The 12,183-nt window shown below is 51.1% G+C and overlaps 1 protein-coding gene across 1 annotated transcript in view; it reads right to left on the bottom strand.

The window, feature by feature from the left end:
- PTPRN2 (protein tyrosine phosphatase receptor type N2) overlaps positions 1-12,183 on the bottom strand; it is a 577,019-nt gene that overhangs the window by 103,146 nt on the left and 461,690 nt on the right. Inside the window, exon 15 of the mRNA XM_064575623.1 lies at positions 6,536-6,748. Within this exon, the coding sequence (XP_064431693.1) occupies positions 6,536-6,748 (213 nt within the window). The remainder of the gene's footprint in view (positions 1-6,535; positions 6,749-12,183) is intronic.

Genomic DNA, 12,183 nt, shown 5'->3' with positions numbered 1-12,183 from the left:
ACCCCGATCGCCACAAATGACTGTCCTTCCACAGAATTTAGAACTGAGATGCACTTACACTTCCGTGACCTTCCCTGACCTTCAGCAGCCCAGTGAAGAGCACACAGCTCCTTCCATCCCATTTTGTGGCTGGGGCGCAGAGAGGCACGAGGCCCGGAAGGAATGGAGTGATCACAGTCTCTTTTTCCCATGAGTGCAAATATCGGGAAAGAAATGTTTAAGCTGAGACGTGAACCCCGAGTGAAAGGAGCCGGAGGACCGGCGTGCCCGCGGCTCCCCCACGGCGCTGCCCTCCACACAGGGGAGCTGGCCCGGGGAGGAGGACAGACCTGGTCCCCGGCAGGAGCTCCTGGCTTGGGGCCGTGCCTGGGCCCGGGAGCCGGCCCCTTCCGCACGGTCCCCGCCTCCAGGGTGAGCACGAAGGATGTCCTCTCCCGTCCTCTCCTGCTCTACAGGCCTGTCCTTGCGGGGTGTGCCGCCCCCGTGAGGGGACACCCTGGGCCCGTCGTCATGAGCCTGTGGTGGAGCCATTCCTGCCCAGTGTCATCACATGTGCTTGCTAATGCTTCCTGTGGCTTCATGGCAAACTCCTCGTCTTTAAGGAGTCAGAAACTGCGCAGAGAAGTGAATTTGACCACTCCTGACACCCCCACGGAGACTCGCACCACGAAGGGGAAGGTGCAGGGGCACCGTCGGGTCTGGGTCTCCAAGGAGGTCCTGCCCTGTCCCGTGTGCGAGTGCTCCCGGGCCCCCCGACTTACTCCGTGCAGTGGGAAGCGCGCTCGCCTGGGGCCTAAACGTGGTAAATGGCCCTAGTTAAGCTCTGCCACCCGCCCGCCGTGGGACCCGGGACAAGTCACAGCTGATCCGATGCTTACTTTCCCCACGTGGCCGCACGGGGTGCGCTGGGGGTCTGGTGTGGCTTGCAGAGCCCCTCCCTGGGCCCTGGTGGGGGACTGAGGGATAGGCCCCGGGAGCCTCCTGAGTGCGCGGGCTGCCCTTGGAGGAGCTCCCCTGGCCTCTGCAATATGGAAGCACACTCTGACTTCGACAGAAAACTGCATTAAAGCAGATTAAAAGCGTGAACCTTCATGAGCCACCCCCGGCTCCCTCAGCCTCCAAGGTGCGTTCTCCCACGCTGGCCCTCACGGACAACGTGACCCACACAGGGCGGGCGGCCTGACACGGCAGAGGTGAAGCTGGAACTCCCTCCCCTCCCCTCGCCTGTCCTTCCTTAAGAGACAGCTATTCCGGTAAAATCCAGATCCGCTAACAGGCCACAAACATACAACAGAACGCAGCAACCCAGGAATGAAAAGAAGACACAGCATCCAGGCCCTGGGATTCCTCGCACCAGCCATCCCGAGCTTTTGTCTTCCAGATATCTCACTGAGTGGTCTGTTATTTTCAATTAAGTCTGATCTAATTATTATCGTTTGATCAAGGGAGATGGCTTGCTATATTAGGACAGCGACATGTCTCAGTTTTGTGTTTAGATATGTTTTTGGCAATCTTTCCAGCCTTCCGCCTCCTCTAGACTTATTTCCAAATCTCAGGAGCTATTTTTGAGGAGACACGTTGCACAGAAACTGGAGAATGGGCATGCAGCCGCGGCTTTTGGAAACTGCAGACTTGAAAATTTAAGGTTTATGAGAAAATGCACTACCAATTCACGCCTTACAGGACAATGTTCAGACCCAGGGTGGCAAGGAATCTAGAAGATTCGACAGAGCTTGTTGGCCCTAATTGATCACTTGAAACTGAATGCACACGCAAACACACACGTTTTCGAAATGCTCGGGACAGGTGCGTTCCTCGCGGCAAGGCAAAAGTCTGCAAGTTTTCCTTCGTTATCACGTGACTGTGTGGCGAGGCGTGTACTTTACAGTGAAGCCGGGGCCTCTTTCTGGGATCGAGGCGCTCGGGACCCCAGGACAAGGCCTCTCCCTCAGCAGCCTGGCTTCCCCTTGACCAGATGAAACATCAACTCAGTGACTGCAAAGCTTCAAGAGAGCTCTCCCGACACACAGAGGGGCTAATCACAGCTTCTTGCAAAGGCAAAACTAGTAAAATCCCAATTCTCAGGCTTGACTGGGTTCGGATAAAAACCTAAGTTCTTTAATAATATTTGAGAGCACTTTTCCTCTTATGAATCAGGATAGATTTTCTTGCTGAGAAGTTGCACAAAAGTTATTTTGACCTGAAAATTTACGTGTCAAGCAAAGAAAGGCCGTTCTTTCTGACTGATACATAGCTGACTGAAATGGGCTATTTTAGGAGCTTGTGGTGGGGTCAGGCAAACCTCAGGAGATTCCCTGTTTTCTACCTAAATCGGAAAACGCTTCTCTAACGAGTGATTGTACCAATTACAAAAGATTAAGCTACCTTAGAAAAAGAAGGATCCCTTAATTCAAGGCCCCGGAGAATAAGCCAGCTTGTGACAGGCACCCTCCTCTGGGAGGGGCTGGCTCTCCCTTGCCCAGGGGGGATGAGGAGTTGGGCTGCATTCGGGCCACCGGCCCCTCAGCCGGAGTGGACAGAGCACCCCAATCACAGCCACCTCGCACCTAGCGGGAGGTCACTCGCTGATCGTCACCCATGAGTGGGATGCCCGCCGCGCCCAGAAGCGTGCTCTCCTCTGGGTCTGGTTCCAGAGGCCTCCAAGAGATACGGAAGTGTGCTGGGTATTGTGAAATAACCCACCAAAAGAGGCTTGCTGGAAATTCCACAGGAGTCTGTGCGCTCGTGTGGGGACGGGGGTGTGGGCCGGCCGAGCGCTGAACTCCTGCTGCAAGGTGATCAAACCCTCCGGGAAACGGATGCAACATTCAAACAAACTCAGAGAGAGAGAGAGAGAGGAGGGAATGTGTTCTAATCATCTCATCGCCTCCTTCGGCACTTTCACCTGACGGCCTTCCGCAGAAACGGGACTCCCGTGCGAGGAGTCGTGTGCTGGGCATCACACCTCCTTCCACACCAACCTGCACACACCAGCAGCAAGCAGACACGTGCACACGGCATATATATCATGTACCGACATGCCAATTTGGGGGGAGAAAAAAGAGTACAAGTAAAGAAATGATCTTTTTAGGTAATGAAGTACAGATTTAATCCAAATACGCTATGTTTCATGTATTTAGAAGAAAAAATAACGTTCAGTAAAACACTGGGGCAAAGTTTGGTGCCCATTAAAAAAAATGGCCTTTCCAAAATGGATTTCCGTTATTCTGAAAGTTAATATACCTAGTTCTTTCAAGTTTGAGGAAATTAAACTCTGATAGATTATCTGGTAAGACTGATCCCTTGGAAAGTGCTAACGTATAAGTCTATCAAGAAATATTTGATTTTCCAATAGGTAAAGCAAACAAAAATATCACACACACATACACGCATGTAAGCTAAGCTTCAAGATGCTGGCTCTATGAAATAGCTCTATTCTGAGGAGGAAGAGAAAAAAGGTTTAAACGTGTTTGCACTGGGACCTAATACTGCAAACTACTCACTGTTTTGAAGCAATTTTGAGACAAGCCCGCCCACTGATTATTCTGGAACACTCCATGAGTGCACTGTAACTAACCCAAAGCCACAGACCATGAATTATGAGCTCACGGGGGCTCTGCATCATCGGCCGCCAGGAGCCTGGGAGGGCAAATACTAGAAGGTGTGCGTTGCCGGGGCTGATGTGGGCCAGGGCTTTACAAAGGGTGGGCCGCGGGGTGGGGCGTCCCCACCTGAGCTCTCTTGCAATGAGGCCACTGCCATGCTGTTTACCCGCACACTGAAGGATCCTCCTTTTTGGCTCTCTGGGAGGAAGAATTCCTCGGGACCACCAGCCCTGAGCTCCCCCTCCTCCCTGCGGACCCAAAGGCTCCTTGTGTTCTGATAAGAACACTTAGTTCCTCCATTTAAAGGGTAAGTTCACATTCTGACATAAATAAAACTTATTACCTCGCCGCCTGCCGTTCCTCATTCCCAGGCAGCTACTTCTAACCTCCGTACACAATAACCTTCGTCTCTTTCAGAGAGTTTATAAAAATGATTGAGTATGAAATAAGGCATGATATTGAATCGCTCCATTTTCCTCGTCACCCGGTGTTGGGAATTAAGAGGAGGTTTATCCAAACTTCACTTGTATTATAGGATTAGCGGAGTGCAGAAGTTCAACGGTTTAAAAAGAAATACAGTGTGAAGGCAACTTTTCCTGAAATTGTTTTTACGTTTGCAATACTTTAAACAACTTCTCAGACAGACTTGAAGCTTGAAAGGGGGTTTCAGTGGTAGCTCTGGAAAAGCCAAGTTTAGTGTGGATGCATTCCCGAGTTAATACCTGCTTCATTTACAAAGGCAAACATCCTCTATTTGCGGCTACTCGGTTAAGAGCCCTTCATACATGACTCAGCGAAATCTAGAGGCAACAGCCCTGAGATCCCATCCCTGTTGGCGGAGTCCTGCTCTGCTAACCACAAACCAAAACAACTCAACAGCTCCAGCACTAGCATCTTCTCCCCAGTGGACCGTCCACTTTGGGCCAAACGTCTGCATTTAACCAGAGTGGTTCCCTGAGAGGTATTTCATAGTGATTTCAAAACTAAGCCCATCACAAAATCTTTATAATAATTTCATTTCCAAATTTTCCTAGATCATATTTTCAAAGGGAAAGTTTTTTCTGTGCTTTTCCCCCCTTTTTTATTAATCTGGATTGAAGAAAAGCACACATTTCATTTATTGTCTGGATTACAGATTCTTATTAAACAAACCAGAGCTCATTATAAAATCAATATCAACTTAACCACCATGCCCCCAGGAGGAATAGCAAAAAGGTCACTCCAAGAAATTCAAACAATTTTCCTGCTGGAAGGGCATGATTTTAATTACAGATACTATTAATTAGAGCTGTCACCGGGAAGATTTTTTTCTGTTAATTATCACAAACTCAGTTCTAAGTGTGCAATTTCAACCCATATTTTTGCCAAACTGAGTCACTTCTGCATGCAAGCCCAACCTTTCCATTCTATCAATATTTTATATTTGAATTTCAAAGTGTATCAAAGGACGCCATGCTTTCTAAAAATCCACCCCTGTGTGATCTCCCGTCTCCTGCACACAGAACAGAACTGGTGTGATAATTTATTTATGTCCTGGCACAGACATGGCCCAGAAGCCCTGGCATCCTACACTGATGGTCTTGCTCAATAGAATTTCTGGATAAGTTCTTACTAGTTTAAGTGACATTTTTTTTCTGGGCTTCTTCTTCAAACGTGATTTTTCTTTTGCTTTGAAGCAGAGCGGTGCACTGGGGCTGAAATGCCACCTCCCACACATTTGAAGGTGCCATTTCTTTATGAGAGAAGATCATACTGACCAGCCTTGTGACCTCCAGAAAGCCAGCGCTTTTCTCTCTTCAGTGACAATACCAAGAATTTTTGAATGGGGGGAGAAAGCTATCTCTTGGTCTCTTTTAAGCATAGTGATTTTATAAATTTATCCCAGGTCCTTCTGTGGGCCAGTGTCAGGGTGGCCCATGGAGGAAAAGCAGCTAGCTCAGACAAGTTCCTGGAGGGCACCTCGCAGGACAGTTTGGAGGGGCGGTGGTTCTAGAAAGAGCTTGAGACTCCCTCACCCCCCATATAATTGTGATGACTGAACAGTCAACTTATATATTATTGTAAAATATGATGCCTTATTTACAAGACAGACCTATTACACATTGTAATCATGTGAGTAGAGGAAACAAAGAATCTAGTCCAATGGGAGAAAATATTTCACAAATATATACTGACTGAATTTCTAAAACGATGATTAAGTATTTTACCTTCCCAAATGGGAACGATACCGAGTTGTGCCCTGACTTGACTACGCTATGGGCTGGCGTTGCTCATTCTCACTGCAGGACGTCACTAAATATAAAGTGCGTGCTACACAACATCCAAAAATCTTTTACTGTCCGGTTTGGTCTGCATCTGCATCTTCACATTCTCATTGGCTTTCTGACTCATCTCCAGGTGTGTCTGGAATGGTTAGGAGTCCCAGCACCCAGCCACCACCCTCACTCGCATGGAGACGCCCTCGGCTTACTTCCCACTGATCAGCATTAGATTTCACTTTATCCAAATACTAGCAGGGGGTGGCGATGGGTCAGGTCAAAGGATCTTTTCATAGAAGACCCGGAGGAAGTCGATGATTTAAGAGACATCTTCAAACATCTACACAACCAATTTATCTTGCAACTTTGGCATTTTTCATTAACAGCAGCCAAACTAAGAAAGATAACAGATAATACATAATTCATGTTTTGTACTTTTTCCACATTTCTAATGAGCAACCTGCTTTCACAGCTAACTGAGACGAGCCAAGAACAGAGTAAGATTAACACAAAGCAGTAAAACTGTGGTTACAAGGTATTTACGTGAATGCTGATGAGCAGTTTCAAACCGTCTTCCTGAAAGAACCCAAACTATGACTACATGAAGCACTGGGAACGGGGAGGGGCCACAGACCGCGCGCACTGATGAACAGAACCCAGCAGAACCCCTACCTGGTAGGCGTTGGTGGCATCTGGGCCGGGGTGCTCCCCCAGGTCCGAGAGCTTCTCCTGCAGCCGGGAGTGGGAGGTGTGGCGCAAACAGTAGATGACACCAGAGGCCAGGAGGACCCCAACCATGGCCACGACAGAGACCAGGGTCAGCACGATGAACGGGGTCGAGTCCTCTTGCTCTGCTCCGTGTGGCAGAAGCTTGAGTTTGCTTTTCTGCAGAACAGGAGAGAAGGCGCGCACGTTAGTACCTAACAAATTATGACCTCCTGGAAACCACCCTTTTCCAACGCAAGGTAAAGGTAAAGCTCGGCACAGCACCGTGCTGGCATTAAAACAGCCACCGGGGGGCCATCCGGAACAGCACCTCTCAAACAAGGAGGGAAGTTATTTCTAACTAGCACACTACAGATTGCAACGTTTTCAAAAGAAAACTTAGAAGCATTACTTGTTCTCCTGAAGGCCAGCGTTTTTCTAACCCTAACAAGGCAAAGTCTTTGGCAGCTGATTTGCAGCTTTAAGGAAAAGCGCACATCCCTTCTTCAAACAGGTGTGAGGAAAATAGAGCAGTTTATCCTGAGCATGCACCACAATGTTTTTTTTTGGGGGGGGCGCGGTGCCGGGAGCACAGAGAGATCAAACAACTCTACAGCACACAGCACAATCAGGGCAGGTAAGCGTCACATCCACGTTCTTGGAGACACTGCAGGAGGGCCGCCTCTGGAGGAACTTTCCTTGACATCCCCACCGACCTGAGCCCCTCTGCGCGCGCGCCCGCGGGACACACACTCCAACGCGCGCACCTCAGCGCTCTTCCTTGAAAGGAGCTGCAGGGCATTTGGAACACGACGGTCCGCGAGTTCACTTCTCCGCGGCGTGGAGAGTAAGGGGGACAAACCATCAGATTCTCATTGTTTTTTTTGGGGGGGGATCCTTTGGGTGCATTTCACTGGTCTTCACGTGCAAAAGGTGCCTGTTGCTCGCCCGATAGCTTCGTTAGCAGGTGTATTAGCCACAATTAAAGCGCCCCGGGAAGACGGAGAGGACGCGGGCGCGCGCGCTCCGGCCAGCTCGCCCTCCACCATTACTCGGTAAATGAATGGAGACGCACGCCCGCGCCTCGGTCCCGGTTGCTACAAGATGAGAACAATTAGCAGACTCCTTTCCACCACCTAATTTCGCGTGGTAACAAAATGGATTTTTTCCCCATGAATGCCTGGCCGGCCTATTCATTATGTGTCTTGTATTAGTAATTTTCTGCTCTGTCTCCAGCCTTCCCCCTCCTCATTCCCTCCTGTCTCCGAGTGTACACAGGGCCTCTTATGTCAGGCCGGGCCATTTTTAGCTTGTAATCATAAAGGCCACCAAAGCAATTATCGCCGGTCTTGACTGGAAAAGCTGGTCATTAATTAGCCTCCTTTTGCCTTCGGTGCCGCGGATTAGCTGGTGCCGGGACTGAGTTAATGGAAACGCGGGTTAAATGAGAAAAGACGCTGGATTTTCCTGCCTGGATGCGCGGCTCCGAGGAGGACCGCGAGGCTGGCAAAGGGCGGGAGGCTCACGGAGGGCGGGGAGGGGAGGGGGCTGGGGAGAGGGGAGGGCGGAGGGGGTGGGACGACGGGGGGAGAGGGGAGGGGCGGGGGGGGAGGACCCCCGCGTGGGGGCGGGGGACACGAGGGGCGGGGCGCGGGAGGGTCGCGCAGGGCTGCGCGAGGCCGGTGTGGCCGTTCCCGCCGCCGCCCCCGGCGTGGACCCCTCCCCTCCCCCCTCCCCCCGCGCCGGCACGGCCGCCTCCGGAAGGTCAAAGCTGCGGAGCCGCGGACCACCCCTCCCCGCCGCCCAGTTCCCTCCGCACCCCGTCTCCGCCCCTGGCGGGTGAGAGCCAGAGCCCGGTAAATAAACCGCAGGGACCCCACCCCGCGCAGCGAGGCCCAGCAGGGCGGGACGGAGCGCGACCGGCCCGGCCCAGCTCCCCGGCCCCGCGCGGCGCGCTGCCTCGCGCCCCTCCGGCGGCGGTGAGCGCCGAGGGCCGGCGAGGCTGCGGGCCGGGGTCTCCGCCGCCGCCCCTCCCCTCCCCGAAAGGGGCCGAATCGGCACCTCCGTGGGGCCCTTCCAGGAGGCCGTTCGCTCTCCCCGCGCCCCCCGCGGGACAGCCTCGCCTCGGCAGACCGAGCGGGGACAACAAAGGAGGCGGCGCGGCCGAAGGAGGGGCGTCCGCTGTCCCCCGCCTGGGCCGGGTCCGCCTGGCCGTCACTACGCGTCCCTCAATCCCGCCCCAGTGCGGGCCACTGGAGGTGCCCGCGTCCTCACTTAGGCCAGGCGCCAGCTCTGGGGATGCCGCCCGGGCGTCGGGAGGACCCCTCGCGCCCACGTGGTTGACGGCGCCCGGGAACAGGGACTTCCAGGCTCTTCCTGCCTGGCGACGTGAAGCGCACACGCGTGTGGTGGCCAGCCCGGCTCCGAGAGGACGCGCAGTGCGCACCCGACAGACGGCCGCACGCGCGCCAGGGACCAAGGCCTGGGCCGTGGGCGCCGGGCAGTCGGGGACGCGGGGTCCCGCTGCGCAGGGTGCCCGCGGGCTCACCGTGTAAGGGGCACGGGGTGGCCCGGTTGTCACGCGATTCCAGGTGGGAGGCCACGGAGGCAGGTGGCAGTGCCCACACGTCAACCTGGCCCAGGTCTGGGGCGAAGGAGAAACTCCGGGTTGGACACTCAGCCGGGGGGCCAAACCGAAGCTCTTCCCAGGGCGGCAGGGTGGCCCAAACGCGGCCGCCACCGCTGGCTGGGGCACCGACGCTCACCGTGACCCACGATGCGCCCGGCAAGCGGGGGTAGAGAAGCAAGCAGGGCCTAACCGCTGCCCCTTTCGCGGCGTGCGTGGAACTAACTCAAAGGTCAAAGAAAAATGTCAAGGAGAGTGACTGCCCCCAGAGCTTGGGTCCCTCCTCTCTGGATCCCGCTCTCCCTCTTCCCAGTTGCTCAGCACCACCATGCCCCTCCGGGTCCCAGGTGCTGCTGGAGGAGAAGGGAAGCGGGGAAGGAAAAAGGACGGGGCCCCGTGCCCACCGAGTCCCATTTTCTATGATGTCCTCTAGTTCCAAGCTGCGTGGGCTGGAGCTGTCCCAAAGAGAAGGGCCACAGTGGTCTCAGGCCGGAGGGAGGCACCCAGCCCCCCCCCCTCCCCCCCAGGCAGCCCATCCGCCAGGAGGCCCTTCTGGCAGCCAGGGGAGGGGTCGATGGCTGTGGACAGCCGGCCGGTCCAGCCCGCACAGCAGGGGCAGTCAGTGACAGGAGCGTGGGCGGGGAATCAGGGGGTCTGAGCCAGAGAGGGAAGGTGGTGGTAGGGCTGACGGACCCACCGGGCTCGTGACAACGAGGTCACAGGATCCTGGGGCTGGGCTCGGAACTCTCTCTCCAGCCCGCCCGGGGCTACTCAGCTGGAACCGGAAAAGTCACTCTTCCTTGCCCAGCCCCCCTGCACCCCCAGTGGTTCCGACCTACCCAGCGAGGAGAGGAAGGGTCCAGCGGGAGGAAAAACTGTTGCTGGTTGCTAGTCAGGTCTTAAGAATCCCGGAAGAAACGAAAATTTATAGAAATTAAAAAAAAAAAAAAAAGTGACCTCCCCTCTTTGGCATAGTGATTGAGTTAAAATAACTTTATGATTATTTTATTTCCTTTCTTTTTGTGGAATTAAGAAAACAAACAAAACTTCTAATCCCTGCTAACCACCAGCTTTAAGAAAAAAGAATGAGCCTGATATCCGCTGGAGAGTGAGTTTGATCCGAGGTTCTGCTCCAGGTGTGACCTGGGTGGGGCGGGCCTCAGCCTCCTCCCCTTCTGGGTCCCTGCTCCCCAAGGCTGAGCAACTTGAACTACATGTGCTTTCCCCAAATTTTGTCCTGGGGCTGGGCCCTGCAGAGAGCCCTCGACTAATTAGAAGCATCCTGTCAGTCTTGACTTGGAATTGAAAAAAAATAATGCTGAAATATTTATGACTTTGACATTTACAGTCAGGCATCTTTTAAAAGCGGAACTGTACGGTGGCTGAGGTCACACAGGAGTGCTGGTAACTGTGCACCCCAGGATGTAGGAGACACACACACACAAGCACTTAATGCTAAGTTCCAGATGCAGGAAAAGTATGGTTTTAAAAAATAATCAGGAATAATTAAGTCAATTTTATATCAGGTTAGATGTATCTTGACAGTAAACTGTGGTATAATATTGCATATTTCTTCCACTCAACCATTTCCACCTGCAACTCCTTGAATTTAGAATGTAAAATATTGCAGAAGCTATGATTTAAGATAAATGTGACCACAGAGACAATTTGTGGAATTGCTCTTAGGAATTAGAATCTACAGACGTTGTCCTGACCTATTTAAACTATTTTGATCTGTGCTTGTAAGTGAAGGTGCATGGGGCTTCCTTTACATTGTCTTCTGAGCCATTTATGGCAAAATATCTTCAAAACTTTTTTCTTTAGCTGTCCATGTGGTAAGCTTAAAAGGAAAGAGAAAAAAAGAGAACATTTTATGCCCAAACTTGGTTGTGAGAACTAAGGCAGCACACAAACACAAAACTTCACGGTAACAAATATTTGTGGACCAGTAGCAACAGTGAGCGTTTTTCCAAGCCTGTGAACAGTTAACAATAGCAGCCCCGTGCCTAAGCCACTGACTTCAATTTTAAAATACACTTGTACCCAAAACTTATGGGCACAGGCATTTGATTTCATTACTATGGAACTTCTAACCTGTGCATGTTTTCATTTGTATCATTCCTAAGGACTTGGTTTTGCAAACCCAGCCTCATCCTATGTTCCTCTGCACCTTGACGTGACTATGATTGCAACGATCCCTTTGCCTGTAAAATCTAGAATTTGATTTTAGAGACTACTAATTAGTTGCTATCACAAATCGGTCTTTGCTTTCCCAGATGAAAAATTTTAGAATTATTTGGAAATTTCATGCTAGATTTACCAAAATGTACTTACTAAAATACAGTAACTATGACTCTAAAGCTGATCAAAAATTTTCATAGTTTTCAGGCCATGGGAATGACCAAACTTAAAAATACAGGGGGAGGGTAGTGTCTTAAAATATTTCAAGTGTATTTTTTAAAGCTGTTAACTGAACTATTTTTAATTTGGAATTTGCCACAGAATTCTCATAAATGAGAGAAGTCAGGCGGAAATAATCATGTATTAATTCTCTGCATTACAAAATCTTTTCAGAAGCTATTATCAGAGCAAGAGGCATTTCGGTCTGAATCCAGGGTGGGAGAAATCCTTTGTGCAAGTGAAAGCCATTGTTCCTATCACAGATGAAATTGTACTTGCAAATCTGCCATTCAAGTAGCCAAAAAAAAAAAAAAAAAAAGCCTATATAGGCAAGAGAAAAGAATGTCCAAGAAATAATTATTCTTAAATGAAAATAAGTGGGGATACCCTGTTTTAAAATAAGCCATTTTTTTATTTTTTTAGGCATAGACACAAATATAAATATGCAAAAGATAATAAATTGTCTATTTACCAGCTTTAAGCACTCCTAGAACATCAGTTTTGGGAAACTACTCTGTTGTAAGACATCAGAGAAGATTTACGATATTTATGTTTAAAGGGGGAAAACTACCGTTGTGTGAGCTAATTT

Source organism: Mirounga angustirostris, unplaced genomic scaffold (genome assembly GCF_029215605.1).
Source record: "Mirounga angustirostris isolate CCGP_5_RB_7025 unplaced genomic scaffold, mMirAng1.0.hap1 SCAF_12, whole genome shotgun sequence".
Lineage (NCBI taxonomy): Eukaryota > Metazoa > Chordata > Mammalia > Carnivora > Phocidae > Mirounga > Mirounga angustirostris.
This window is presented reverse-complemented; position numbering and strand designations above follow the sequence as displayed.